This window comes from Cricetulus griseus, chromosome 7 (assembly GCF_003668045.3).
Source record: "Cricetulus griseus strain 17A/GY chromosome 7, alternate assembly CriGri-PICRH-1.0, whole genome shotgun sequence".
Taxonomy (NCBI): domain Eukaryota; kingdom Metazoa; phylum Chordata; class Mammalia; order Rodentia; family Cricetidae; genus Cricetulus; species Cricetulus griseus.
The window spans coordinates 60,975,505-61,002,034 of NC_048600.1; the positions used below are offsets into that span (position 1 = coordinate 60,975,505).

The 26,530-nt window shown below is 39.3% G+C and overlaps 1 protein-coding gene and 1 long non-coding RNA gene across 6 annotated transcripts in view; one reads left to right on the forward strand and one right to left on the reverse strand.

The window, feature by feature from the left end:
- LOC113836660 overlaps positions 1-14,470 on the reverse strand; it is a 32,333-nt gene extending 17,863 nt beyond the window's left edge. The window contains exons 1-3 of the long non-coding RNA XR_003487067.2: positions 14,348-14,470; positions 13,467-13,559; positions 13,184-13,348 (exon numbers count right to left, since the gene is read on the reverse strand). This is a non-coding gene — a long non-coding RNA (uncharacterized LOC113836660). The remainder of the gene's footprint in view (positions 1-13,183; positions 13,349-13,466; positions 13,560-14,347) is intronic.
- On the forward strand, positions 14,358-18,831 carry Med7 (mediator complex subunit 7). Of its 5 annotated transcripts, XM_035447923.1 has the most exons (3): positions 14,425-14,493; positions 17,007-17,178; positions 17,875-18,831. In XM_035447923.1, the coding sequence occupies exon 3, from the start codon at positions 17,892-17,894 to the stop codon at positions 18,591-18,593; it is 702 nt and encodes a 233-aa protein (XP_035303814.1). In that variant the 5' UTR covers positions 14,425-14,493; positions 17,007-17,178; positions 17,875-17,891; the 3' UTR covers positions 18,594-18,831. The 5 variants fall into 5 exon arrangements, with proteins under 5 accessions (XP_027281090.1, XP_035303814.1, XP_027281091.1 ...); XM_027425289.2 differs by lacking the exon at positions 17,007-17,178 and having other exon boundaries at positions 14,358-14,493; XM_027425290.2 differs by lacking the exons at positions 14,425-14,493; positions 17,007-17,178 and adding an exon at positions 14,524-14,660.
- The last annotated feature ends 7,699 nt before the right edge of the window (positions 18,832-26,530 follow it).

A 26,530-nucleotide genomic window follows, 5' to 3' on the forward strand; every position in this document is an offset into this window, starting at 1 on the left:
TACAACTGAGCTATATCCCCAGTCTTTATAAAGTTCAAAGGGAAATTAATACATAGATTTGAAAATAAAAATAATACTGAAATTTGTGGAATATAGCTAAACCAGCATGGAGGCAATGTACACATCATCTGCCTATACAACAGAAGGCAAAAGTCTCAATTAAGTGACTTACATTCTCATCTTAAAACTAAAATCAGAAGAGGAAAACCCAAAGCAATCAAATTATAGTCAAGCTGAAATAGAAGAGGAATAGTGTGACCAAAGCACAAAAGTGAAATTGAAAATGAGAAAACAGATTAAAGAGCTGCATGTTTGAAATTGAAAAACCTACAGTGAAATGAGCAAAGGGAGAACAGGAAAGATACACATTGCTAGTACCACAGATGAAAACCAGAAATACACAGACCCTGAGGGCATGAAAAAGAAACTAATGGGATTCTATAAGCAGAGCTACAGAACTTTATAAAGTGTATCAGTTTTCTCAAAAAACAAAAACTCTCACACATGTACAAACACAAGATAGATATTAAACTGGAATTTTAATTTAACTCCCTCTAATACAAACCTAATCAAGATGATTTCAATGGAGAAGTCTACCTCCAGTTAAAAGAAATAAACACTGAGCACGGCAGTAACTACCTGTTAACTGTAGCACTCTGGAGGCCTAGGGAGAAGGAGTGGAAGGGAGAGAAGGGATGGAGAGCAACAGTTGGCCATTTATCTCATAAAGCTAGTAGTGTTCTGATTCCAAAACCAAAGTAAAAAAAGAAGGGCTAGATATGGTTATACATATATGTAATCCTGGCATCAAAGGGACTGAAGCATCAAGATATTGAACTAAAGAACAGGGATATTAATTGAAGGTCAGTGAGACCTTGTCTTAAAAAAAAGTAGAAAAGGAGCTGGAGAAATGACTCAGTGGTAAAGAGCACTTGCTGCTCTTGTAGAAGACCTAGTCTGTTTTTCAATATCCACATAGCAGCTCACAACCATCCATAATTCCAGTATCAGGGGATAGCATACGTCTTCTGACTGCTGCAGGCACTCGGCATGCATGTGACTCACACACATACATGTGGCAAAATACCCATACACACAGAATTTTTAAAAATTTCAAAAGGTAAAACTATTTTTAAAGATGAAAAAGGGAGAAAGAAGAGAACAGTGGACTAGTGTTCCTCATGAGTACAGACACAGATCTCCAGCAAAATAGTAGCAAATAGAATTCTACAATGTATAAAATAATTATATACTACAGCCAAGTGGGTTTTATTCTAGAAATATCTTAAATCAACTGATACAATCACCACATGGAGAAGCTACAGAAAAAATTACATTATATACTAATCTGTGAAAAAGAGTAAATGACAAAATTCAACAGCTATTCATGATGAAAGATATCATGTAACAGAAATAAAACTTCAATATGAAATAGCACAAAAAACTTAAGCTCACATTTTATAAAGTGATCAAAGTAAGAATGTCCACTCATCACACTTGCTCAGGAGAGTGCCCTGAGCAATGACATAAAATCAAAGTCATACAGATAAAAAAGGAAGAAACAGAACTGTCCTTGGGTGGAGGTAACATGAGCTCTATACAGGAACTCCCTAGGCATGTACAATAAAGTTCAAAGAACTGCTAAGTGAGTATCCCGAGTTCACAATATACAAAACATAGATATTTACATGTAAGTCTAAAACCTGTAACACAGCATTGAGGGAAGCTCTAAGAAACATCCAGTTCATGAGTTTGAACATTTCTGTCTTTCCCAAAGTGATTTATAGGTATAACATACTATCGGTCCAAACCCTAATATTTTGTAAAGATGAATTTATGAAAAAATTTGTATGTACGAAAAATAAATCCAACTATCCAGAATAACTATAAAAATAACAAAGTATTAGGCATTCATCTACCCAATTTCAAGACACTGTACAGTGGTAGTTACCCAGACTATGTGGCCTAAGTAGAAGAATACACACAGTGTTGAATGGAGCACAATGGGAAACTCTGAGGCACATTAATGTAGAGACGGCTGGAATATTCCTTATGAAGATGAAAAAGCAATTAAATGGGAAAAAGGGTCTTTTCAATATATGGTACTGGATAGCAACAAACAAACAAAGGAAATAAATACATAAATTTTGATTTAGTCTCAACCTTATTAAAAGGCACTAAAAGTGAATCAAAGGTTTATTCAAGATTTGGTTAAAGAAAACAAAATTGTAAGAAATATAAGAAGAAACCATAGATGTTAAAAATGTAGTCCATAAAGGAAAACAAACTGGTCATTTTTACTTGCTCAAAATTAAAAATAACTAGTCCTTTGGATGATCTTGATAATCAAATAAAAACAAGTTAAAAACTTGAAAAATATTAATATTTGTAAATCAAATAACCCACAGAGGAACAGTTTCTATAATTTAAAACTGTCAAATGTTAACACTAAGAAAGCATCCTGGGGTTGTAGAGATGGCTCATGAGTTAAGAGCACACACTGATCAAAGAGAAGATTTGAGTTTGGTTCACAGCACTCACATCCGATGGCTCATGACCAGAGCCACCTCCAGCTTCAAGGAATCTGATGCCCTCTTTTGGCCTCTGTGGGCAATGCACTCATATGCCTAATCCCCTTACACACACATAATCAAAAATAAAAATATTTTAAAAGGAAACAAACAATCCAGTCAAAAATGGGAAAGGCCAGGCGTTGGTGGCGCACACCTTTAATCCCAGCACTTGGGAGGCAGATGCAGAGGCAGGCAGATCTCTGTGAGTTCAAGGCCAGCCTGGTCTTCAGAGCGAGTGCCAGGATAGGCTCCAAAGCTACACAGAGAAACCCTGTCTTGAAAAACCAAAACAAACAAAAAAACAAACAAAAAACATGGGAAAAGATAAAAAGAAAAAAATTCACCAAAGAGTAAACAAAAAGATTAAATAAATCCATAAAATATTTTGGGGAAATGCTAATTAAAATCACAATGTTATAATTCTATGTATCTATGAAAATAGTTACAGTAAAAATAATAAATAAATAAATAAATAAATAAATAAATAAATAAAGAGACACAAAAGAGTGATGCAGAGCAGGAGAAATTATGTCACTCACCTGCATTTGTTCATAGTGGGCATGTAAGGAGGTATAGACATTATGGAAAATAGCTTAGTAGTTTCTTAAATACCAAATATACAAATGTTTTATAGAAATTTCACCCCTCAGTATTTATCTCTGAGAAATGAAAACATATCTCAATATAAAATCTTTATACAGATGTTTATGGTAGCTTTTCACATAATAAAAAATAGCCCTGAATGATGCTCTTCAGGGGTTAAAATATCCTCTTAGCATCCATGTCATAGAGTAATATCCAAAAAAAAAAAAAAGGAATATGCTATCAAACAACCTACCTGACCCTCCAGATAGTTATTCTAATTGGAGAAGCTAGCCCTAAAGCTTACATACTGATTGGGTCTGTTTATGTAATGTTCCTGAATTAAATTGTTATAGAATGAACAATAGGCTGATGGTTGTCAGGAGCTATGGGAAATGCATATATGAAAACAGTACTATGAGAGGTGATAGAAAGGGAACTTGACTATAATATATCATGGCTGTAATAATTGTGCTCTACTATCATCCTGCAAGATGTAGCATTAGGATAAACTGGACACAGTGTACAAGGGATGCTTCATGTAATTACCTACAATTGTCTCCCACGTTAATAACTAGTTTATTTAGGGGTTTCTGTGTGGATACTGACAAACTGATTCTGAAGTTTATAAGGCAAGGCAAGAAATCTAGAATGCAATACTGGGAGAAGATAAAGCCAAACAATTAACAGTACCAGACTTTAAGATTTAACACAAACTATTATAATAGCACAAAGCAGCATTGTTGAAACAGTTGACAAACCAGTGGGAGGGAAGTGAAAGTCCAGAAAGAGACTAACTGTAGGAGAAATTGCTGACCAGCCTACCCAAGCCACAGTCACCCAGGTCAGCCCATGTGTAGCAGGCAATTGCTCCCTGAGCCAATCCTGCCTCTATGCCCAGAGACTGCTGAAGAAGAGACACCTGACCCAGAGTCAGCCAACAGGACCTTGGGAGGGGGTATAAAGGCAGGTTTAACTTCCTTAATAAACAAGTCTGCAGCAAGCTCTGCTACTCACTGATTCCCAGTGCCTGAGTAGTTGGTGCTTTGTCTTCTCACCCCCTCCCGCAAGAGGTGTCTGAGCAGGGTAATCCTTAACAACTAATTTTTGGTAAAGAAGCAGAAGTAGTTCACTGGAGGCAGTAAACAGAAGCAACTAGACAGCCAAAGACCTTAACCATCATGAAAACAAGCACAAACAAGCCATAGCCCATTGTCTGTAAATTGTGAAACTGTATCACCAACAAACACATAGTCCATGAAAACACAAGCCAGTCTTGATTAAAACAGCAACAACAAATCTGTTCTATGAAAGACACCATTGAAAAATGAGGAGATAAGCTACAGAATGGGATAATTTGTAAAATATGTATCTGATACAGGTTATTACCCAAAATCTTCAAAGAACTCTTAAAAGCCAGCAATAAGGATGGGTGAGATGACTCAGCAGGTAAAGGTGATTGCTGTGCAAGCCTGCCAGCCTGAGTTCAATTCCTATAGCCCACAGAAACACAGGAAAGAATCAACTCCACAAAGTTGTCCTCTGACCTCCTCATGTGCTTGGTGGTATCTGAGCACTCACCCACCTGAACATCATATACACATGTTTATCAATAAAGGAAATAAGTTGGAGAATAAGTAAATAATAAAGAGTAGGCACATTCTGACTAAAGATGAGCAAAGACATGACCGGATGCTTCAACAAAAAAGATTCACAGGTGGCAAAGAAGCAGAGGAAAAGATGGCCAAAATGTATGACATCATCAAGTTACAATAGGGAGATATGACTAAGGCTCTACAGGAGATACTAAAACTAGAAATGTTACCAGCAAATGCAACAGGAGCTCTTATTCACTGCTGTGGGGATTGAAGTTGTACAGTTACTGTGGAAGACAGTTCAGAGTTTTGTTGTTGTTTTAATAAAGCGAAAGATACTCTTGCCATGAGATCCAACAATCACACTCTCTGGTATTTACCAAAAATGAAAACAACTATATAACAACTGAGAGACTGAGGCTTACTGATATAGAAATGAATACTTTGTTTTGTTTTGTTTTTCGAGACAGGGTTTCTCTGTATTGCTTTGGAGTCTGACCTGGAACTCTCTCTGTAGACCAGGCTGGCCTCGAACTCACAGAGATCCACCTGCCTCTGACTCCCAAGTGCTGGGATTAAAGGCATGTGCCACCACTGCTGGGCCGAAATGAATACTTTGCATTGGTATGGATTTTCATTTATTGATACAAATTTAAGGTCAAAAAAGTATGCTACAAAACAGTCAAAGGCACTGGTTCTCAACCTATGGGTCATGACTCTTTTTGGGTTGCCTATCAGATATTTACATTATGATTCATAACAGTAGACACTTCTCTTGTTTAGGTATTATGCTTATTCAGCTCATTTAAAAATGTAATGTATAATTAAATAAAGATTATATATAGTCACCTATAATAGTCAAAACTTATGTTAGTTAGATTTTCTAGATATACAGAGATACATTTCAAATGGATAGATACTCTTCAAACCTTTCAAAGACCTATAGAATATGGCATTTAAAATGGTTTAGGGTTTGCATGGCAGTGAGACACAACTACTCCTGGCAACACCAATTTCGTCAGAGAGGAAGATGGGCATAGAGACCAGGCTGGTGGGCTGGAAACTTTCATCAACAGCTTACAGACGTCTTATCCATAATTTCTAAAACTGGAGAGCACCTAGAATTCTCTTCTACAGGGAATGGATAATGAGGTATGTCCACATGATACAATGTTATTAAATGGTAAAAAATAAATAAATAAAAACATATAGTTACAAAAGAGATGGAAAAGTCTTAAATTAAGTAGAAGAAAACTATCAGAAGACACCATATATGACTCCAACTACAGACATTTTAGACAAGGCCACATCATTCAGATAGTAAAAAGGTCAATGAATTCCAGAGACTTGGGGGTAGGAAGGGAGGACTGGTAGAGTTCAGGGGATTTTTAGGACAGGGAAACTATTTTCTAGGGTATTAGGGTGGGTATATGCCATTATAAATTTGTCAAAACCTGTAGAATATCCAACACTAAGTGTGAACCCTGAAGTAGGCTATGGACTTTAAATGCTGATGATGTACAAGTGGTGGTTCAACAGCATCAACTGTACCATTCTGAGGCAGGATGCTGACAGTGGGGGAGGCTCTTGGGATGCAGCAGGAAGGAATGTAGTAGAACTTGGCATTTTTTACTCAGTTTTGCCATTAGCCTAAAAGTATGCTACAAAACAGTCAAAGGCATTGGTTCTCAACCTATGGGTCATGACTCTTTTTGGTTTGCCTATCAGATATTTACATTATGATTCATAACAGTAGCAAAATTACAGTTGTGAAGTAGCAGCAAAATAATTTTATGGTTGGGGGGTCACAGCATTAAGGAGGTTAAGAACCACTGGTCTTAGGTAAGGGTGTGCTTAGTGGTAGATAGCTCACCTAGTATGTGCATTACCTCAAAACCAAGAAAATAGCTAAGTAAATGAATTAATGAATAAATAAATACAGTTCAAATAGAAGACTGGTTAGAGAATTGCAGTGCCTTTTCCTTGGCTCCTGGAGTGGCAAGCTTTTCTCTCCTTCAGATGTGACTCTCCAAGTGCTCTACGAAGTGTCTGAGATTGAAGCATTTCTCTGTTATTAATAATACATACATAGGGGGTTATAATAGAACGAGCCAGCATCAACTCTCAAGGACTTTTAATGATCAGATAACTTTTAAAATCATGAAATCTCAAAGAGAAAGTAAGTGCTGAAAGCAGGTAGGAAGCCAGCACCCCGAAGCTCCTGGAGAGCACTCCTGGAGTGCTGGACAGCACTCCTGGAGTCCCCTGGACAGCACTCCTCAGCCTTACAGTCTAATTTGCCTGACAGTCTTATTTCATCCAGGGGAGATGCAGCTCACCTGAAGTTATGCATCATATTAGCCAAACTCAGGTTTCCTAAATCCCAAGCTAGGACCTTCTCTACTTTGCTCTACCCTGACTTAATAGGAAATTTCTCAATCCACCTTGATAGATATAGGAGGTCAAACTGATAGACAATTGGTGGGAAATACGAAGAAAAGGGAAAGCAGATATAGAAGGAAGATAGCCAAGTCCTGTGCATGGTTTATGCTGGTGCCTGATGTTGTGGACTAATCTTTTTGTACACTGTGAAGATGTGTCATTTTGACTGGTTGAATAAAAAGCTGAATGGCCAATAGCTAGGCAGGATTTCTTCGCACAGAGGATGCTGGGAAGAAGAACAAGGAGTCTCCAGAGCACACAGAGGTAACAGACATGCAGGAGCAGAGGTAAGAGCCCTGAGTCGTATGGCAACATGTAGATGAATAGAAATGGGTTAATTTAAGTTATAAGAGCTAGTGGGACACACCTAAGATATAGGTCCGGCCTTCATAATTAATAACAAGTTTCTCTGTTTTTGTTTGTCTGTTTGTTTTGTGAGCTGGCAGCCCAAAGGAAAGTCCAATTACAGTTTGAATTGACTAAACAAAATGCAAGTGTCTGTAACATGAAATCTGTCCTTGTCCTCAGGACACCAAAGGTTCTGAAAACTTGGATTGAAGACATGAATCAGAGTGGATCAGTGGGGTAAAGATTGCTAAGAACTGCAGAGAATTAACACTAGTCTTGTCATGGGTAGATCACTGTATCTGCATCATCTAGGTCAATGACTGTGTCCTACTATTTATTTCTTTGGTGAGCAATAAATAGTTGATGAATCAACACCAGAAGGTAAGTACACAAACTCTAAAAGCCTAAGAGTCCTGCCACCCATACCATTTGGAAAATAATTCCAGTCTTCAAACGTGAAGGGTTGTATAGATTCCCTTTTAGTGGTGGCATTGAACTATATATGGAATCCATCCTTATTTAAAATAGCCATATTTTTGCTAGCATAGATAGCATTTTAACTTAAATGTTACTTTTGAATTTTTAATTAAAATATTACTTGTCTTAATCATTGGGTATTATCCCTTGCCCCCTTTTTGGTTCTGCTGGAGATTAAACCAAGAACCTCAAGAATGATGATCAACACTACCAAAGTTATATCCCCATTTCCCCTCCCCTTAAACTGAGGCAAAATGGGCCCTGATACAAAGTGATATTGAGGCCAGGTAGCTTGTCTTTGTACACACCTGCTATCCAGGACACATGAAACTGTTTTCTTCTTACTTTCACTTCTATCCATCCCTCAACAGAACAATATTCTATACTGGCTATAAGTGCTGTGTAGCTACATCACAGCTTGTCTGCGCTAATGCCCAGGTAGGCCAGCAACTTACCCACAGCTGTAGGAATGAAACAGCTGCACAGTTACAACTTAATAAAAACAAGGGCACTGAGATGGGAACACAACACAGGGAGTCATGATAGTGGCATAGAAGCACTTCCGGTGTTTTTCCAGGTTCCCTGCATGTGGAATTAGAAAGCCAGAAAATAACTTCTCTGTGACATGGGTGACACAGGAGATTCACTGAAGTTTATTGTTGGACAGAGTGGAGAGACCCAGAAAGCTTAGTTATCCAAACAGAAGGTGAGAAATAGCACATCAACACCAAGCACACAGCAGCCTGGCAGTGCTGTGTGTAACAGATAGAAAAGTGGGAGACATTGGGGAAATTAGCACAGAAGCCCCACAGCCTGAATTTAGCTGATCCAGTTACTGCTGTCCCCTGCTGGTAAGAAAAATGTAAGGAGAAAAGCAAACTTCCCCTCCCACCAATGGCTGTACCAGGCCTGGACTGTTGATGTTGTTAGTGGTAAGTTTGTTCACACCAATAAAGCAACGGCAACAAGAACAATCTCAGATGGTTATTAGGGATTGAAGCTATATGGTAGATTTCAGAGGAAAATTCATTAGCAATGATTTCCCTGGAAGTGCTTCCTTTAGGATATACATATGAATGTATATATGTATGTATATATACAAACACACACACATATACACACTATATATTACCATAAGTACTATATATTACATGATATGAATAGGAAGATACTGGAACCAACTATTTTCATTTGCTAGCTTCTAATTCTACTGATAACAATTAACAGGCTGGAAATACAAACTGACAACCCACAGATTATTATTTGTGAAACTGACTTTCTATCAATGGTAGTATAATACCAGCATAGTGTTGGAAAAGTTAGATTTCTATGTGTAAAGAAGTCTCACCTAAACTATATATGAGAATAAATCTGCCCAATGATAGAAACCTCAATGTAACACTGAAAATCATTTAAAAAAATCCCCTAAAATGTTTGGCTAAGCAAAGATTCTTGAATGGGATGTGTGAAGTATGAACCATGAAGGAAAATAATAGACATGGCTGTATCTCTAGTCCCAGGGGGGGGTCTAAAACCCTCTTCTGGCCTCTGTGGGCACCAGGCATGCATGTGTTGTGCATACATATATGTAGGCAAAACACTCATACATATAAATAATAGAATAAGTAAATCTTAAAAATAAGAATTGATAGGACTTTGCTAAAGCTAAGAATTCTTGCTGTTTAAAAGATACTATTTGGAAAGTTATAAGATCAGCCATAAGTTCTAAAAACTATGAGACATATACCAAGTAAATAACTTATTATATCTAGAGAGAGAGAGAGAGAGAGAGAGAGAGAGAGAGAGAGAGAGAGAGAATATTCACACAACTCAACAAAGAAGACAAGCCAATTTTTTAAAAGGATAAAAAATGCAAGCAGTTCATTGGAGAAAAGATGCATATGACAAATTCCTAATACCAAATGAGGGCAGATTAAACCACTGCTCATCTATTGGGATGGCAAAGCAAAAACACAGTTAACAAGGGCAGACTGAAGATGCACAGCAATTACAACTCGAAGGTTTGTAACATTAGGTTCACTCTCTTCTGTGTTGGGGGGCTCAGGGGAATGACACAAGGAGGAATGTGCATGCTACAAGAGGTGCACTAGATTCCTTTCAAACTCCAACTCAAGACCATCATGGAGGCCTTGGCATTGTTCCAACTGTTGTTTCCATTACCTCTGCAACATTCACCTCTCTCCATTATTCATAGCTGATTTCCAAGGTCACCATCGGTCACTCCCCTAAGAACCCTCTGCAAAGCATCTGGCCTTAGCTCACACCATGATTGCATTAGTCTGCATTACTTTGTCCCCACAGCCATTATCACTGTTTGAGATTTCTATGTTTGCATCCTGTTGTCTATGTCTCTCCATTAGAAGGTTGGACATGTGTCTTTAACCTTTGAGAACAGTGTCCAGCATAATGGATACATCATAAAAATGTGTTGAATAAATGTATTCCTTGTTAAACTCAAGGTGCAAATTTCCCATCCAGATCTTGCAAATACAGCCAACAATAGATAAAAATAAATCTTTAATTACACCCATGTTGAGACCGGCTCCTATCACGACATGGATTTCATAGCTACTATTCATTTGTATTTTACTGGAAAGCACCAAAATAAGAATCAAGAGGCTGATAGTCTACCTTGATTATGTCACTAGCTGTAAGACATTTGAACTTTGAGCCACTTATAGAAATTTATCTCAGTGGAAAAAATGAGTGCAAAAACAAGTGTGAACTAAGATGCTCACAATCCAGTGATCGTGATAGCAAAAACTGGGAGTAATGTCATACAGCAGAGCTATGGCTATGCAGACCAAGGTCTATTAAAGTCACCATAGCTTCATTTGAAACTGATGACCATATATATATAGTAGTCCTCATTTATCTAAGGTTTGCCTTTCAATTGCCTATGGACAAATATGACATAAAGATGCTAAGGGAAAAATTCCCGACATAAACTTATGTTTTAAGTGTGCATCAGTTTGAACAGAATGGTAGAGTGTTCAGTCCCGGCCTGCCACAGTATAGAAAAAATAATATATCCCCCCAGTCTCTTAGTAGACATCATTAACTATCAGATTTTCTGTTCCATTATTGCTGTATTTGTGCTTAAGTAATCTTTCTTTTACTTAATAATGACCCCACCATGCAAGAGGAGTCAATCTTGCTATTCACAGGTCAGTGGAGGTCAAAGTATTTCCCATAAGTGAATTAGTGATATGATACTTAGAGATCATACTCATTGCACATGTTGTTATAATTATTCTATTCCATCACTAGCTATTGTGGTTCATTTTACTGTACTTATTTATAAATTAAACTTTATTATAGGTGAGTGTAATAAGTTGTATAGTATGTACACAGTTAGGAACTATCTGCTTTCAGGTACTCACTAGTGATCATGCAATATATCCTCTGAAGTTGCGGGAGACAGTTAATAGTCATTTTGTTACTTTTTCAATAAATATTTCTTGAGTGCTTGCTCATCTCAGACATTGGTCTAGGTGCTGACAATACAATGGTGACTGAAACAGGAAAAGTTTCTTTACTCATAAACTTGTATTCTGATGGAGAAGACAATAAAAATGCTACATAAAGATGATTTCAGTTGATGACAAACTCTATGAAGGATGTTTAGTACATTTAAAAATATTTGGGGGAACCATAATTTTGTAGAGTTTTTTATAATCCATGGTGGGACGTTAGACTTCATTGTATATGTGATAGAAACTGCCTTGGAGAATGTTGAACGGAGTTCAATCTTCTACTTCAGAACAGCATGAAAAGCAGAAGAAGGGAGAACAGAAGTCCGAGGCAAAGAAAACATTTGGGAGGCTATTGCAGAAATCAAGGTAAGCAAGAATGACAGCAGAGTCACAAGAGTGGTAACAATTTCTCATATGTGAAACACTTTAAAAAAAAACTAATGCAAGAGGTTGGTTTGGTGGTTTCAGTGGTGTACTGGAGGGGAAAAAAGAGGAACTTTGCAAACATGCAATACAACTGGGTAAAGCTGCCTGCTAGGGTCTGAAGCGTAGAAGTGAGGGGGTTCTAGAGTCTTCATGGTGTTACCTATGTGCCATCACATGACTGAGAAGTGGCTTCACAACTGAGTCCTGGGTAATCCAAATGATCATATATGCCAACTACTGCTGACAATGGAGTGCAGTGAGGACTGGACCCAACACTGGCAGTCTCTGGAGTAGAACATGTTTGTGTCAGGAGAAAAACTTGATGCAAGAATGCTAAAAATAGATGAACTCCTTCAACAAAAATATTGATGAATATTGATGAGGGAGCAAAATGGGGAAGGAATGTAAAGATTGCACACCAATTAAAAGCCATTAATAGTTTGAAAAGGGTAGCTCTTAATTGGAACCAGAGACAACCTGAATCAAAATATTGATGTGGTAATTGATTATAAAAACTACAGAAAGCTGAGCCCAGCTTGGTGGCGCATGCCTTTAATCCCAGCACTCCCAGCACTCAGGAGGCAGAGGCAGTCGGATCTCCGTGAGTTCAAGGCCAGCCTGGTCTCCAGAGTGAGTGCCAGGATAGGCTCCAAAGCTACACAGAGAAACCCTGTCTCGAAAAACCAAAAACCTACAGAAAGCTTCTTTCTTTCTCTTTTTTCTTTTCTTTGCCTGGTTTGTTTTCTGAGACACGTCCTCACATAGTCTAAACTATGCAGCTGAAAATGACCATGAATTTCTGAACTTCAGATCCTTCTGTTTTGACCCCCTAAGCGCTGAGGTTACAGGCATGGGCCATCACGTCTGGCTTATGCAATGCTGGGAATAGAACCCACAGTTTCATGTATTCTAGCCAAGTTTTCTACCAACTGAGCTACATCCTCAGCCCTAGTAACTCATCTTCACATGATGGCTAATCTCGGTTATTAATTTGACTGCATCTGAAATCAACTAAAACCCAAACTCCTGTGAGCTCCAGTGAGGAATTTTCTTAATCAGATTTTTAGAAGCAGGAAGACTGGTGGCATGTTCTTGTAGCTGCCCAGGTAAGAAGGACAAAGGACAAGAAAACAGCAAACTGTGATTTTGTTGCTTGCCCTCACTCTCACCGGCAACTTCATTCATTTTCTTGTTCCCTCATTCCTTTGCCAGTACTGGAACTGAATTTCTTTGGGATTCTTACATAGATTGAAGACCAGCAGCTTTCCAGAAATCCTCCAGGCCTCCAGTGCCAGATGAGAGCTTCTGAGATGTCCAGCCTCTTGTACTGAGCAACTACAGGGTTCTCAGCCTTCCATGCATGAGACAGCCAGTGTTGGGATATTTGGACTGGATCCTTGGAGACACTCTAGTAAACCATACATGCATACATATTCATTCTATCAGTTTTGTTCCTTTAATGACCCCAATATACTTTCAGTGAGATTATAATTCTATGGGTATATGAAGAAATAAAGAGCCCTTACCTTTTAGCGCTGCATACAGGACTAAAGATGAAATGATGCTGAGCATGTAACTGTTGAAGTTGGCGGTGAGTAGACTGCACTTCACTTTTATGCCTGCAATTCCCCACATATTTAAAGAAAGAAACTGGGAGGATCTTGTTTGTGAAGCAGAGCTGTTTTACCAGAACATTCTTATCTTTTAGATTGCAGTGTGCACCCTTAAGACTCCCAAGAACTTGGACATTTGTTAACAATTCTTGTGGAAAAAAACAAATACTGAAAACAAAACCTTAAACCGAAAGTTTTCTTGCTGGGACTGATAGCGAATTTCTGAACTCTCCTGAGGGCTGGGCTACACAGTGAAATTGCTCCCTCCCTCCGTTAAAAAAAAAAATTACACCAAACTAATTTTTTTCACTTGTCAATTTGTGTAAGAATTGTAATAGACGTCTTTGAATTCCTAAATGAAAATAAAAGTGGAGGGGGAAACTGGATGTTTAGGATTTTATTCTTAATCATGTTCAGAAGTATACCATATATTTGCAAATATTTATATACACTTATGTATATCACGGAGTATAATCTTATATTAAAAACATTTTTGATGGTGAGGTTAACATTGATAGAATATTTTAATATATTGCTTATCCGTATTTTCTGATTTTTAAATAAGGCAAGTGGATTCGTTTTTAATTCCAAGAGTCTCATTTAAAAGTGGAGGTGGCGAGGAATAGAATTATTAGATAGTATTTTCTTTTACTGACAAAATGAACGAAGAAGAGGTACTCTCCAGACTCGACCTAGGTTACTCAGGGGCGCGGCGGGAGGGGGGAGGGGAAGGAGGAGATGCCTGAGACAACCCCAGGAGAAGCGGGAGATGCAGAAGTGCGCACGCGCAATACCTTCAGGGCGGGAGTAAAACCTGTTCTAGGACAGCCTTGGTAGCCAATTAAAGACCAGCGTCAGAGGCTTCTTCCTGAGAAGGCAACCGGAACTTGTGCTTCTGCTGCGCTGAGGAAAAGTCGCTACCGGAAAAGCAAGCGCTGAGGTGAGTCCGCGGCTGCGGTTGGCAACCGCAGCCTGATCCTCTTTCTCCGCCCCCGTGGCTGCTTCTCTCCGGGCGTGGAGCGCCGCCGGGCCGGCGCGGGGCATCCTGGGAAGCCCGGGCTCGCCTTTCCCCCCACGTCGCTCAGCGGAGCTTGCCGGAGGCCGAAGGTGAGCCGAGTGCTCCCTCTCCGGGCTTCCCACGTGCGAGACGAGCCGGACTGGAGGTTGGGAGGCCCGAGTTCTTGTCCCCACTTCGACGACTTTTAAACTATCGTGGCCTTAGCCAAGACTGTCCCCCGTCGCCATTGGTAAAATGAGAAGAGCCACCTGGGAGCGCTGGGGCTGGGGCGGGGGCCCACGAGCGGATCTGGATTCCCCATTTACCAGACTTTCAAGGGGTCCCAGTTTACAGGGCACAAAGTGAAGCAGGTCTCTGAGCTTGCGACGCTTTCCCTGCAAAAGCAAACACTACTAAGTGTGAGTTTTGCTAGTGTTACAAAATTACGACCTCCAGCGGCTTTGAAAAGTTCTGTTTAAACCGGTGATGGGCGGATCCTGTCCTGGGGCAGGCTGTTCCGCGGGAAGCCTCGCTACTTAGTGGAGTTCGGGGATTTGTACTTGGGAGCGGAAACAAACAAAAAACCCAGAGTGAGAAGTCCCGTTGTACCGTTTGCCAGTCTTTTGATCTAATGCTCCACGTTGGGAATTGGCTTCTTGTTTCTAAAATCGAATTGGGAATAGTTGTGTCGTTGTGAAGAAGAAATGACGGTGTAAATAGCCGGTGCCAGTCACTTACTGGAAGCCTTTGGGAAACTGCGGGTTTAGTGTGGGCGTGGGGAAGGGAAGCACAGAACCTCAATTTCAAAAGCCCTCAGTGGGTGAAATTAGGCTGTGGTTGCAGGAGAACATTCGTGTTTTAGGTATATACTGAAGTACTTAGGGGAAAAGGTGTCAGGGTGGGTGGGTGGGTGGGTGAGGTGCCCAAACAGTTGGAAAGCTGAAGACTTTGAAGTGGCTGCCCTCAGATTTAACATATTCCAAGGAACTGGTACTGAACCGGTATGTTACTTGCCCCAGTTGATGTTGGTAGATGGATGGTGCGTCTTGAAACTCAGATCAAGTGTGAAAAAGCACTCAGGAGTCTCCTCACTGGATGTACACTTATCAATGGATAATACACTATATAATTCAAATTGGAATAGGAGAGGTTATTTTGACCATGTGTGTTGCAGTTTTTTTTATTATTTGGAAATATATAAAATGCTAATGTGTTAATAAGACCGTACTCTTTGGTTTTTCGGGACAGGGTTTCTCTGTGTAGCTTTGGAGCCTATCCTGGCACTCGCTCTGGAGACCAGGCTGGCCTTGAACTCACAGAGATCCGCCTGCCTTTGCCTCCCGAGTGCTGGGATTAAAGGCGTCTGCCACCAACGCCCGGCCCTCTCAAGATGGGGCTTCCTTCACAAAGCCTGGATAATAATAGAAGTTTGAAATTTAACAATGCTTTTTTTGTTGTTTTTGTCAAAATGTTTAGAGTCTTTAAGTGTTTGGTTTTGGAAACCAGTACATAATAGAAAGCAAAAGTGATTGTGATATGAGATTGATAAACACCATAGGTAGTTTCACTGTGGGAAAGAGTAGTAAAAAGGCACGTGATATTTGTGTGTATAAGTGTTCTTTTTTCCAGTGTGGGTTCCAACATAGGCCTATCCACCCCCCCAAAAAAAACCCAAAAAACAAAAAAACAAAAACAAAAATCAGACATGACAAATAATATATCATGTGCCATACAAAATCATCCCAGACATGGACCCTTTTCTCTTAGTTTTTAGAATATGTATTTTGTTCTTTGAGAATTTTATACACAATGTGTTTTGATCATGCCCTCTCCTTCCCCTCTAATACCATGCAGACCATCACCATATCTCACTCCCAACTTCATATACTTTAAAAATAGTTTTTAAAGGTATTTTTAGCACAGGCTGACTCAAAAATCAATGTGTAGCCCAAACTGGCCTTGAACTCATAGCTGTCTTGGCTTCTATAGTGTGAACCACCACATCTATGACAGTTGAGGTCCTTTTTCAAAATAACAACAAAAAAAAATGTTTAAAAAGAACAGTAAGTAAAGTTATCTGCCAAACCTTTAGTGGACTTGACTGGCTGCTTCCCACTTCCTATGCTTCCATTTGTCAGCTTACATAGAACACATGAGTCCTTAACCCTAGCGTCCCTCTTTCCTCACCAAGCAGAACAGGTGTCCTTACTTCATAGTCACATGAAGTCTGGCAGACAAAAGTGTCCTTTAGCAGGTGACAGGGACTTTAAGGGATTCAAATAATTGTAAGATTTCCAAGTGACACTGCTTCATGTTCTCAGAATTTCCTTCATAGAGTCTGCATACCTCGACTTGGGTGTATATTTAGATGCTAGAGATTGTTTCATGGCTCTCATCACAGTTATCTTCATTGCACGAAGCCATAGCTTTGCTTTATTTTTCTTTTCCTTTGCCAGGGTCACCTGTTCCTTTAGGGTGAAATTAGCACACCTTGTGTCTTGACTGGCCAACAAGTTCTCAATTTTCAAGGCATACTTACCAGCAGGAAGCTTAAAGATAATATGGTCTGAATTCACAGTGTACTTCTGAACATTGAAGTTGATGTTGTCCAGGCTGCCCTGGTCATTGGTTGGTAATTTTTTTCCTCAGCAGTGAAGCTTCATGATACAGTGACAGATGTCATAAGAGCCTCTTCCTCCCACCACACCCCTTTATTTTCAGGATGCTTTGTATGGGTTTATCTTTGAGAAATTAACAAGTGCTAGTGTCTTTTGTGCTCAGAAAGGTTTTTTGTTTGTTTTTATTTTTTTCAATGCCATTACTGTAATTATGGGTACCTGCCTTCTGCTGGAATGGTGTGCCTTTCTAGATGTCTGCTGCACAGACCCTCTTCCCCCAGATGGGCAGGGAGGGGGTGGCAACAGAAGATCCTAGGCACAAAGCAAAAACAAGACACCCTGCACATCCATCCGTAGGCTGTTATCTTTCTTTTGCCTCAGCAGACACCCAGCTGATGTGTGGCTGCCCTAGCTTCCAATCCCCTCAGATTTTATTTATATATGAAAAAGAGTAACTTGTTTATTTAACTGCTCTGGAAAGCACCAAGGAGATAAAGGAAAACAATAGGGGTGTTAACAACATAATCTTTAATTAGAAAATAATTGATGGCCATTCCCTTTTTGTAAATGTTAGTTTTAAATCTGAGATCATCTTGTCTTGGACCCTGTCCTGTCAGAAGAAGGAAAAACATACTCTGAAGTCACTGATGGTGGTTGGGGGTAGTGTTGTCTGGTTCTGCTCTGAATCTGTGTTCTGTTTCTTTAGGTTCTTGATTGTCGACAATGGGTGAACCACAGCAAGTGAGTGCACTCCCACCACCTCCAATGCAGTACATCAAGGAATATACAGATGAAAATATTCAGGAAGGCTTAGCTCCCAAGCCTCCCCCTCCAATTAAAGACAGTTACATGATGTTCGGCAACCAGTTCCAATGTGATGATCTTATCATTCGCCCTTTGGAAAGTCAGGGCATTGAACGGCTTCATCCTATGCAATTTGATCACAAGAAAGAACTGAGAAAACTCAATATGTCTATACTGATTAATTTCTTGGACCTTTTAGATATCTTAATAAGGAGCCCTGGGAGTATAAAACGAGAAGAGAAGCTAGAAGATCTTAAGCTGCTTTTCGTACATGTGCATCATCTTATAAATGAGTATCGACCCCACCAAGCAAGAGAGACCTTGAGAGTAATGATGGAGGTCCAGAAACGGCAACGTCTTGAAACAGCTGAGAGGTTTCAGAAACACCTGGAACGAGTAATTGAAATGATCCAAAATTGCCTTGCTTCTTTGCCAGATGATTTACCCCATTCAGAAGCAGGGATGAGAGTTAAAACTGAGCCAATGGATACTGATGATAACAGCAATTGTACTGGACAAAATGAACAACAAAGAGAAAATTCAGGTCACAGGAGGGACCAGATTATAGAGAAAGATGCTGCCTTATGTGTCCTAGTTGATGAAATGAATGAAAGACCATGAGTATTTTTTCTTTTAGTGAATAGCATCATATATTAGTTTATTTTCTCTTGGACAGTCTTAAGAGGTATAACTAAAAATATAAAGGGACTTTTCTCAATTGAAATGCTGTAGGTGATAATTTAACAGTAAGGATAGGCAAGGAAGTATATTTGAGTAATGATCATAAAAAAGCAGAATGTTTGCTATTGAATGGGATAGTCCTATTTTTGGAAGTGGAATAAAAATTTTAAGAAATATTGAACTGTCATTCTTACGGGGGAGTTATTTCCTTTAAGACTAATAAAGGGCATCAAACTGTACATGTGAAATTACAAAATGTTTAGATTTATTCCAAAACAATACAGGAACTATTTTCCTGATGACTGTTCTACAAACTCAGTATCACAGCCGCTTCTTCCTTATCTTCCATAAAATATCTGCTAGGGGCTTCCCCTTCCCCCCAGTCAGGTAATCAGTCTTCGGTCACTAAGTTTATGTTCATTTTAGACATTAAAATATCTTATGTGCTAACTATATTTCCTGTGTTAGCTGTCTATGTGAGTGTGAGTGCATTTCCTGCAGAGGCTAAAAGGGTGTTGGCTTTTTTTGGAGTGAAGGTGGTTGAAAGCCATTTCTGTGGATGCTGAGAACCAAACTGGTACTATACAAAGAGCAGAATGTGAGCCACTGAGTCATCTCTCTAGCCTCTGCATTATTCCTTTAAAGCCGACGTCTGGTGTTAAATCTGGAAGTTTGCAATGAAAAAACGTTTAGTAACAGAAACTGCTAAATGTTTACCAAATATTCTTATTTTCTTGTGAGATATGCTGCTGAGATTTGGCTGGTCAGCCATGTACCACATTTCCCCACACAGCCATACATCCATGTGAGGCCATGTGACTATATTAAGATGGCAAAAGTTTGAGTCCTTGCTTTGAATGACAGTGACAGGTAGGTATTTCATCAGCTCCATTTCTTAGCTAATTTATTTTATGTGAACAAAAGAATTCTTTGGAGAACTGAATTTTTTTTAACTTTTTTTTTACTTTCTTCTAACTCATCCCTCTTGAACCAAGGTCTTAAGAGGGTAGCTTGGTTATCAAAGGCTGCCTGTCTGTCATTGTCTTAATGTAGACTAATGATTTTCAAAATACACCTGGAGCTGTAACATAACTTCTCTTGGGGACCTATTAGAAATTAAAGTTTCCATGCCACACCTGAACCAAAAATTCAAAACAGCATAAACAAGCCTTTCATGTGATTCTGATGTAACCTCAAAGTTAAAACCCACCCATAGATGTAATACACTTGGTTTCTCAGGAAACCGCATAAAACTTCTTAGCCTCTGTTTGAGCAAAAGAATTTAATCTGTCAAGGTCGTATTAGCCCTGGAGCTTTCAGACCTCGATTTTAAATGGTTATGGTCCAGTTCTATGAGAAATGTACATTCTTTGCCTTCACAAATGGATATAGGCTTTCCCTATGTAGATACTGCTATTGAGCAGCTGATCCTCAGTCTCAACATTTCTTTTCTGGTATGTGTTTGGTAAGATTGTATCTTAGCCATTACAGCGCCCTCAGAAGAGTCTTGCTTCCAGCATATTGTTTCCAACATAGCCTACTCAGAACACCTTGCCCACATTATCTCCTTTGCAAACACCTATAATGTGTTGGTAGCACTGTTCTGATCACATACAAAGTTATTCACAAATCAAACTTATTTTCATTCATAGATGAGGAAGTACAGGTTCAGAGAGCTTGATGCAACCAAGATAATGCAACCAATAAGTGACAGAATTAGGTTAGAAAATAGGTATTCCATGCTAAGTGGTGGTGGTGCACTGTCTTAGTTGGGGTTTCTATTGCTATGAAGAAACACCATGACCAGGTAACTCTTATAAATGAAAACATTTAATTGGGGTGGCTTACAATTCAGAGGTTCAGTCCATTGTCGAGGTGGAATATGGTGGTGTGCAGGCAGGCACGGTGTTAGAGAAGTAGCGGAGTCCTACATCTTGCCAGCAAAAGGAAGTGGTCTGAGACACGGGGCTGTGTCCTGAGTATAGGAAACTTCAAAGCCTGCCCCCACAGTGACACACTTCCTCCAGCAAGGTGGTACCTCCTAATAGTGCTACTCCCTATGCGATTATGGGGGCCAGTTACATTGAAACTACCACATGCACACCTTTAATCCCAGCACTAGAGAGGCAGAGGCAGGTGGATCTGTGTAAAATCAAGGCCAGCCTGGTCTACAAAGCAAGTACCAGGGTAGCCAGGGCTGTTAAACAGAGAAACCTTGTCTTGAAAAACAAAACAAAAAAGGAAGTAGGCATTCTGTTTGACAGCCAAAGCACTGAACATCATTCTCAGTCCTCTAATCTGTCATACTGTTAAATCATATACGTAAATTTCACTATTCCAGTTTTTTAATCCTAAAATCCATGCTTGTAAATACCTCCCTGTGGGAATTTAAAATCAGACAGTAGATTGAATTTGGCTGATGAGCCACTTGGTTTATTTTAAATTCCAAAGTGTTATCACAGAGATACAAATGTAGGGCCAGCAAGATGCCTCAATTGGTAAAGGTGCTTGCTCAGAATTCGTGGTAGAGGGAGAGAATGGACTCTGAAAGTTGACCTTTGACTTCTACATACACCACACACACTGATAATAGTAATAAATATACTACAGAAATAAGAATGTTGAAAAGAAAAACAAGTCAGGTGGTGGTGGTAGATGCCTTTAATTCCAGCACTCAGAGGGAAGACATAGGTAAGCAGATCTCTGAGTTCAAGGCCAGCCTGATCTATAGAGCAAGTTCCAGGACAGCCACGGCTACATGGAGAAATCCTGCTTTGAAAAACCATAAAGAAAAGACGAAATAATCTTTATAGCTACAGTGTATTATTCAGTAGTACTTAGCAAGCTATGGACATCAGCTAATATCCTTCCCACCACTCTTTTTTGTTTTGTTTTTTTTCCCACCACTCTTTTTAAAAGTTTACTTTGTTTATTTTTTGTTATTTTGAGACAAGGTCTTCCTATGTAGCCCTGGCAGTCCTGGAACACACTATGTAGACTAGATTTTCGGCGGTCCTGCTGCTTCAGCCTCCTCAGTGTCACCAGGCAAGTGTCACCGCACTCAGCTTCTGTTTATATTTTTTTATTTGCAGATTCTTGGATATGTTTATGGGGAAGAGTGTACTTGCATGCAAATGTGCTCTGTCTGTATTTGTCTTCTGTTGACCTTTCCATCAGAAAAGGACTGGCTTCATACTGTAATGAGATGCTGCTGCCAGTAAGTGGCAGTCTTACTTAAGTGTAAGGCTGCAGACAGTTGCAGCAAGGACCAAAATGAAACTTAGAGGCACTGCTTACGACCTGCTTAGTTATCCTCATTCCAAACTGAATTAGGTCTTTACGTAACTGGTTGGTATCTGTTGAATCAGAGATGGCTGTTGAAACACACCCATAATGCAACTGGGAATGGCGACTGGCTAACACCTGGGATCTCAGCATTCTGGGGGGTGAAGTAGGTAAGAGGGTAGATTTCCAGACTAAGGTGGCTCACCTTCCAGGATATTATCTCAAACAACAAAGTTTATAGGGAATACATTTCATTAAGATAATTTTAAAAATCAACCTAAATATAAGTAGAGTCAAAACATGTTTGTGGATTGGAACACTGAACTTGTAAAGAGGCCAAAATTGTCCTGAATCATTTGTAACTCTAATGCAAGTTGATAGTTTTCTACCATATTCTAAAATTTGATAAGCTGATTCTAGGATTCATCGGTTTTATTAAAGGGACCCAGACAGAGAGCCAGCCAGCCAGAGAATAAAGGAAAGGATTTCCTCTGCATGTTATCAATATCTATCATGCTACTGTAATTAAAGCAAAATGTTGCATTGACAGAAAGAGAAATAGGCAATTGGAAAAGAGCTGAAAGCCAGGAAAGAAATCTATGTCTGTATATCATGGTAAAACATCATGGAAATGAAATTACAAAGTGAGGAAAAATGCTGGAATTTCAGTAGATGGGCTTGGAGCAAAACATGCAAAATTCAGCTGCAGGCAAATTAAAGACTTACAAAATAGGTACTATTTTTTATTGTAGCAAAAGTTATTTATGCTTTTATAAAAAGTGTAATCACAGTTGGGGGAGATGAGTCAGCAGGCAAAGGTGCTTTTCAATAACCTGACTTCCTGAATTCACAACCTGGGCTCCATATGGTGGAAAGAGAACTAACTCCTGAAAGTTGTCCTTAGACTTTCACGTGTGGGGTCAGCCCAACTGGACCAAGAAACCAGCTGGCTTGAGGGTGCCTCAGGCCACCATCTTTGCTCCTCTTCATATCAGCCAAGTTCTTGAACTAATATAGGCAAATATTTTTAAACCTCTGAATATGAGAAGAAACACCAAAATAAAATACAAAAATTTACTATTCACAAGAGATAAGATTGCTCTATCCCATTATAATAAAATCAATTAAATTGTATTCAGGAGATGGAGAGATGTCTCAGCAGTTAAAAGCACTTGTTGGACTAGGGGATCTGGTTCGGATCCTAGCACCAACATAGTAACTCCAGTTCTGACCTTTACAGGTACCAGGCATGTACATCACAAATGATATATGGCAAAATGCTACACCGTGTGGGAAAATATTTGCAACAGATGAAATCAGTAGCGGACTAACATCAAAAAGTTATAAATTATTTGTATTAGTCAATATGAAATGCACACAGAAACCCAAAGGTCTGGGTAAAGAACTTGAACAAGTATTTCTCTAAAATTAAATTCAAATGCTGTATAAACAAGAGGTGCTTATTGGTAATTAGAGACATACAAGTTAAAGTCACATGTCATGTTGCCACATCCTTACCAGTTCCAGTTTGAGAAAAACCCTGTATATCAAAACCACAAACAGAAAAGCCAAACCTGGCAATACCACAGCTCAAAAATATTTGTAATTTGTTTTCTTGAGAGAGGATATTGCATTATAACCCAGCCTGTCCTCAAATTGTGTTCCTTCTTCAATCTCCCTGTTTTGATTACAGGTGTGTACTATGTATTCTATGTGTTTGCTGTTGGTGAGAACATTGGAAACTAACTGAACATTATCTAACAAGATTCCAGGTTTTTGTGCCCTCTGCTCCATTAACTCTACTTTTAGAAAGACATTTCAAAAATTCATGAATGTCAGCATTTATCTATGAGATAAATGTCCAGAGTGGCATTGTAGGTAACTGAAGTGAAAACGGAACATCTGAAAACAGAAGGGACAACAAGTCTTTTGAGAAGTCCACTCCCATGTTCAGGGGCATGCCTTAGTTTCTTCCTGAACACCTTTCATGTCTTAACCCTAGTACTTAAAACCTAGTAAAAGCTACTTTATAAGCTCCTTAGGTCCTGGTGCCGACAAACACTGGCTGCTCTCAGCCTTGGTCAGAGAAGCATTTTTTTTTTTTTTTTGCAGTGGGCAGCAGTCAAATGGAAAGATGTATAACAGGGTCAAAATGATGAGAATGAGAGACTGAGTGTTCAGCTGTAAACAGGACATCTCTATTAATGACTCCCCCTCACACTCAGGATGAGGACACATTCCAGAAGAAGGGGCAGAAAGAATGTAACAGTGGGAAGATGGGGAGGAGTGTTGTGTGTGGGATGCTGTCCTCTGTTCACGAGATGGCTGTGCAATCATGAATTCACAGCATCAGTGGAGACCTGTAAAAAGACCTACACAAGATCAAGCCAGCCAAAACTCGCAGCATAGATGGGGTAGATGATCTCAGCTCCCACTCCTTAGAGAGTAGTCTTTGGCAGTTGGTACCTAAGAGAGGAACTATCAACTTTTTGGGAAGATGTGACCACTAGTAAGTTTCCCATGCTCCAGTGGCTGGCCTCATACTCATGCAGATAAAGACAGCACTAACTGGACTGAATGGGTTATCAAGCAAAACAAAAAGCCCCATGAAGTTGTGAAGGAGGCTTTTTGAAGATATGAGGAAGTTGGAAGGGGAAAATGGAGAATAGATATGATTATATTCCATTGTATACTTGTATGAAACTCTCAAAAATGAAAAAAATCAAGGGAATGGACAATTTGAGGTATGTCCATTCCCAGACTTTCCAATAACAAACAACCTACAAGGATACAAATAGCCAGGGAGGATCTTATAGATACTCTGTCCAACTAAATAGATGACAAAACACCATAGATCACATGATTTCATTCATAAATTGTTGGAAACCAAGAAGAACTATATGCATAGTTCATATGTAAGTAGTGAAACTTTTAAAAAGACAGAGAGGATTGGTGGCGTGCACGGGTGATGAAGTGATCGTGTAAAATGCTAAAAGCCCTGGATTTGATCCCCAGCACTGGGTTTGGTGGCACATATCTGTAATCTAAACACTGGGGAGGTGGAGGAGAGAGGAGTTCAAGGTCATCTTAGGATACATATGGTGCTAGAGGGCCAGCCTTAGATGCATAAGACTGCTAAAAGAAAACCTTATCACTACAAAATTGCATTGCAATATCAAGGATAATACTTACCTATAGAAGCAAAGTGTTGTGGTAAGGAAAGAACAGATGACTTGGAGTGAGGCATCAAATGGGCTGTAAATACAGAGTGGCTGTATTTTTGAGCCCAGATTAACTTGAATATTGTTTTATAAGTATTGAGTAGTCCATGAATTTGTGTCTGTGCAACATTCTATTATAGTTTCCATTAACAAATTTTAAACCTTAAAACCATATTGTGAAATCATTGTCCAGCCCTTTTACTGGAAAATAATTGTGTGACAAGAAGATTTTGGCAAAGGCATGAAGCAACAGAAGAATTTTTGCTGCCAATGGACATGTAAAGGAGATCAAGCAGTTTGGAAAGCAGCTAAGCGTGGTCTTATTAAGTGGATGTCTTTGATCAGAGAAAAATGAGCACACAGAGCATGGATGAAGACCAGAAGAAGTAAGATGAAATGAAAGTATAAGAGGAACCTCACCAGAACTGACAGATGGTGAGTGTGTCTATGAACTGAAGAGAATGGGAACTGAGTTAGAACCTGTACAGCTGTTACTAAGTTGTCAGAAAGAAGAAAGCCATGCTGGTAAGCAGTATAAAGGACAAGTCATACCACTTCCCTTCTGCACAGCCTCTGTGGGCAATTGTGGGATCTCCATTTTCAAGATGAGACTATGAACAGGATTTCCCACAGTGAGTTACACTGCAGCAGAATGTTTTCTCCAGTAGACACTTTTCATCCTTTGTAGCTGCATGGCTGGAGCTTGAGTGAGCTGGTGAGGGGTACTCTGTCCACAGCCCTCTCATCTCCATGATTTGCTTTTTCAGATAGGATCTGACTTCTCATAGAAGCCTCTTGACCAGTGAATGTGACAGCTCAGAAGACAACTTGTCCTCACTGGGACACTGTTTTCTTTGCTTCTGGGTAAAGAGCACTGGAGAGGGTGCTAAGTACTTTGGATTTGTTTGAATATGACCTAAAGCTTAATTTCTCTATCATCCATTCATAATCACCAGATATACAAACTACAAATACAAGACATCTTTATCCTCTCCTTAATGTTGTGAAGTTCAAATCCTTGTGAAGCACACAACACTCCTTTCTCTTTTAAGAACAAGAATACATAATTTGTTTGGTTTTTTGAGACAAGGCCTCATATATACTAGACTGGTCTTAAATTCTTGATACTCCTTCCTCTACTTCCTAAGTTCTGGAATTACAAACATGTGCTTAGTTTATTGGATCCTTGGGATAAAACCCAGGGCTCTATCCATGCCAGTCAAGCACTTTACAAATCTAGCTATATCTCTAATCCAAGATCCACATTTATTTGGAAAGACAGTTACATTATTGTCTTGTTGATGCAATAAATAACTGATAAAAAACAACTTGGAGAAGAAAAAGTTTATTTTAGCTCAGTTTGAGGGTAGA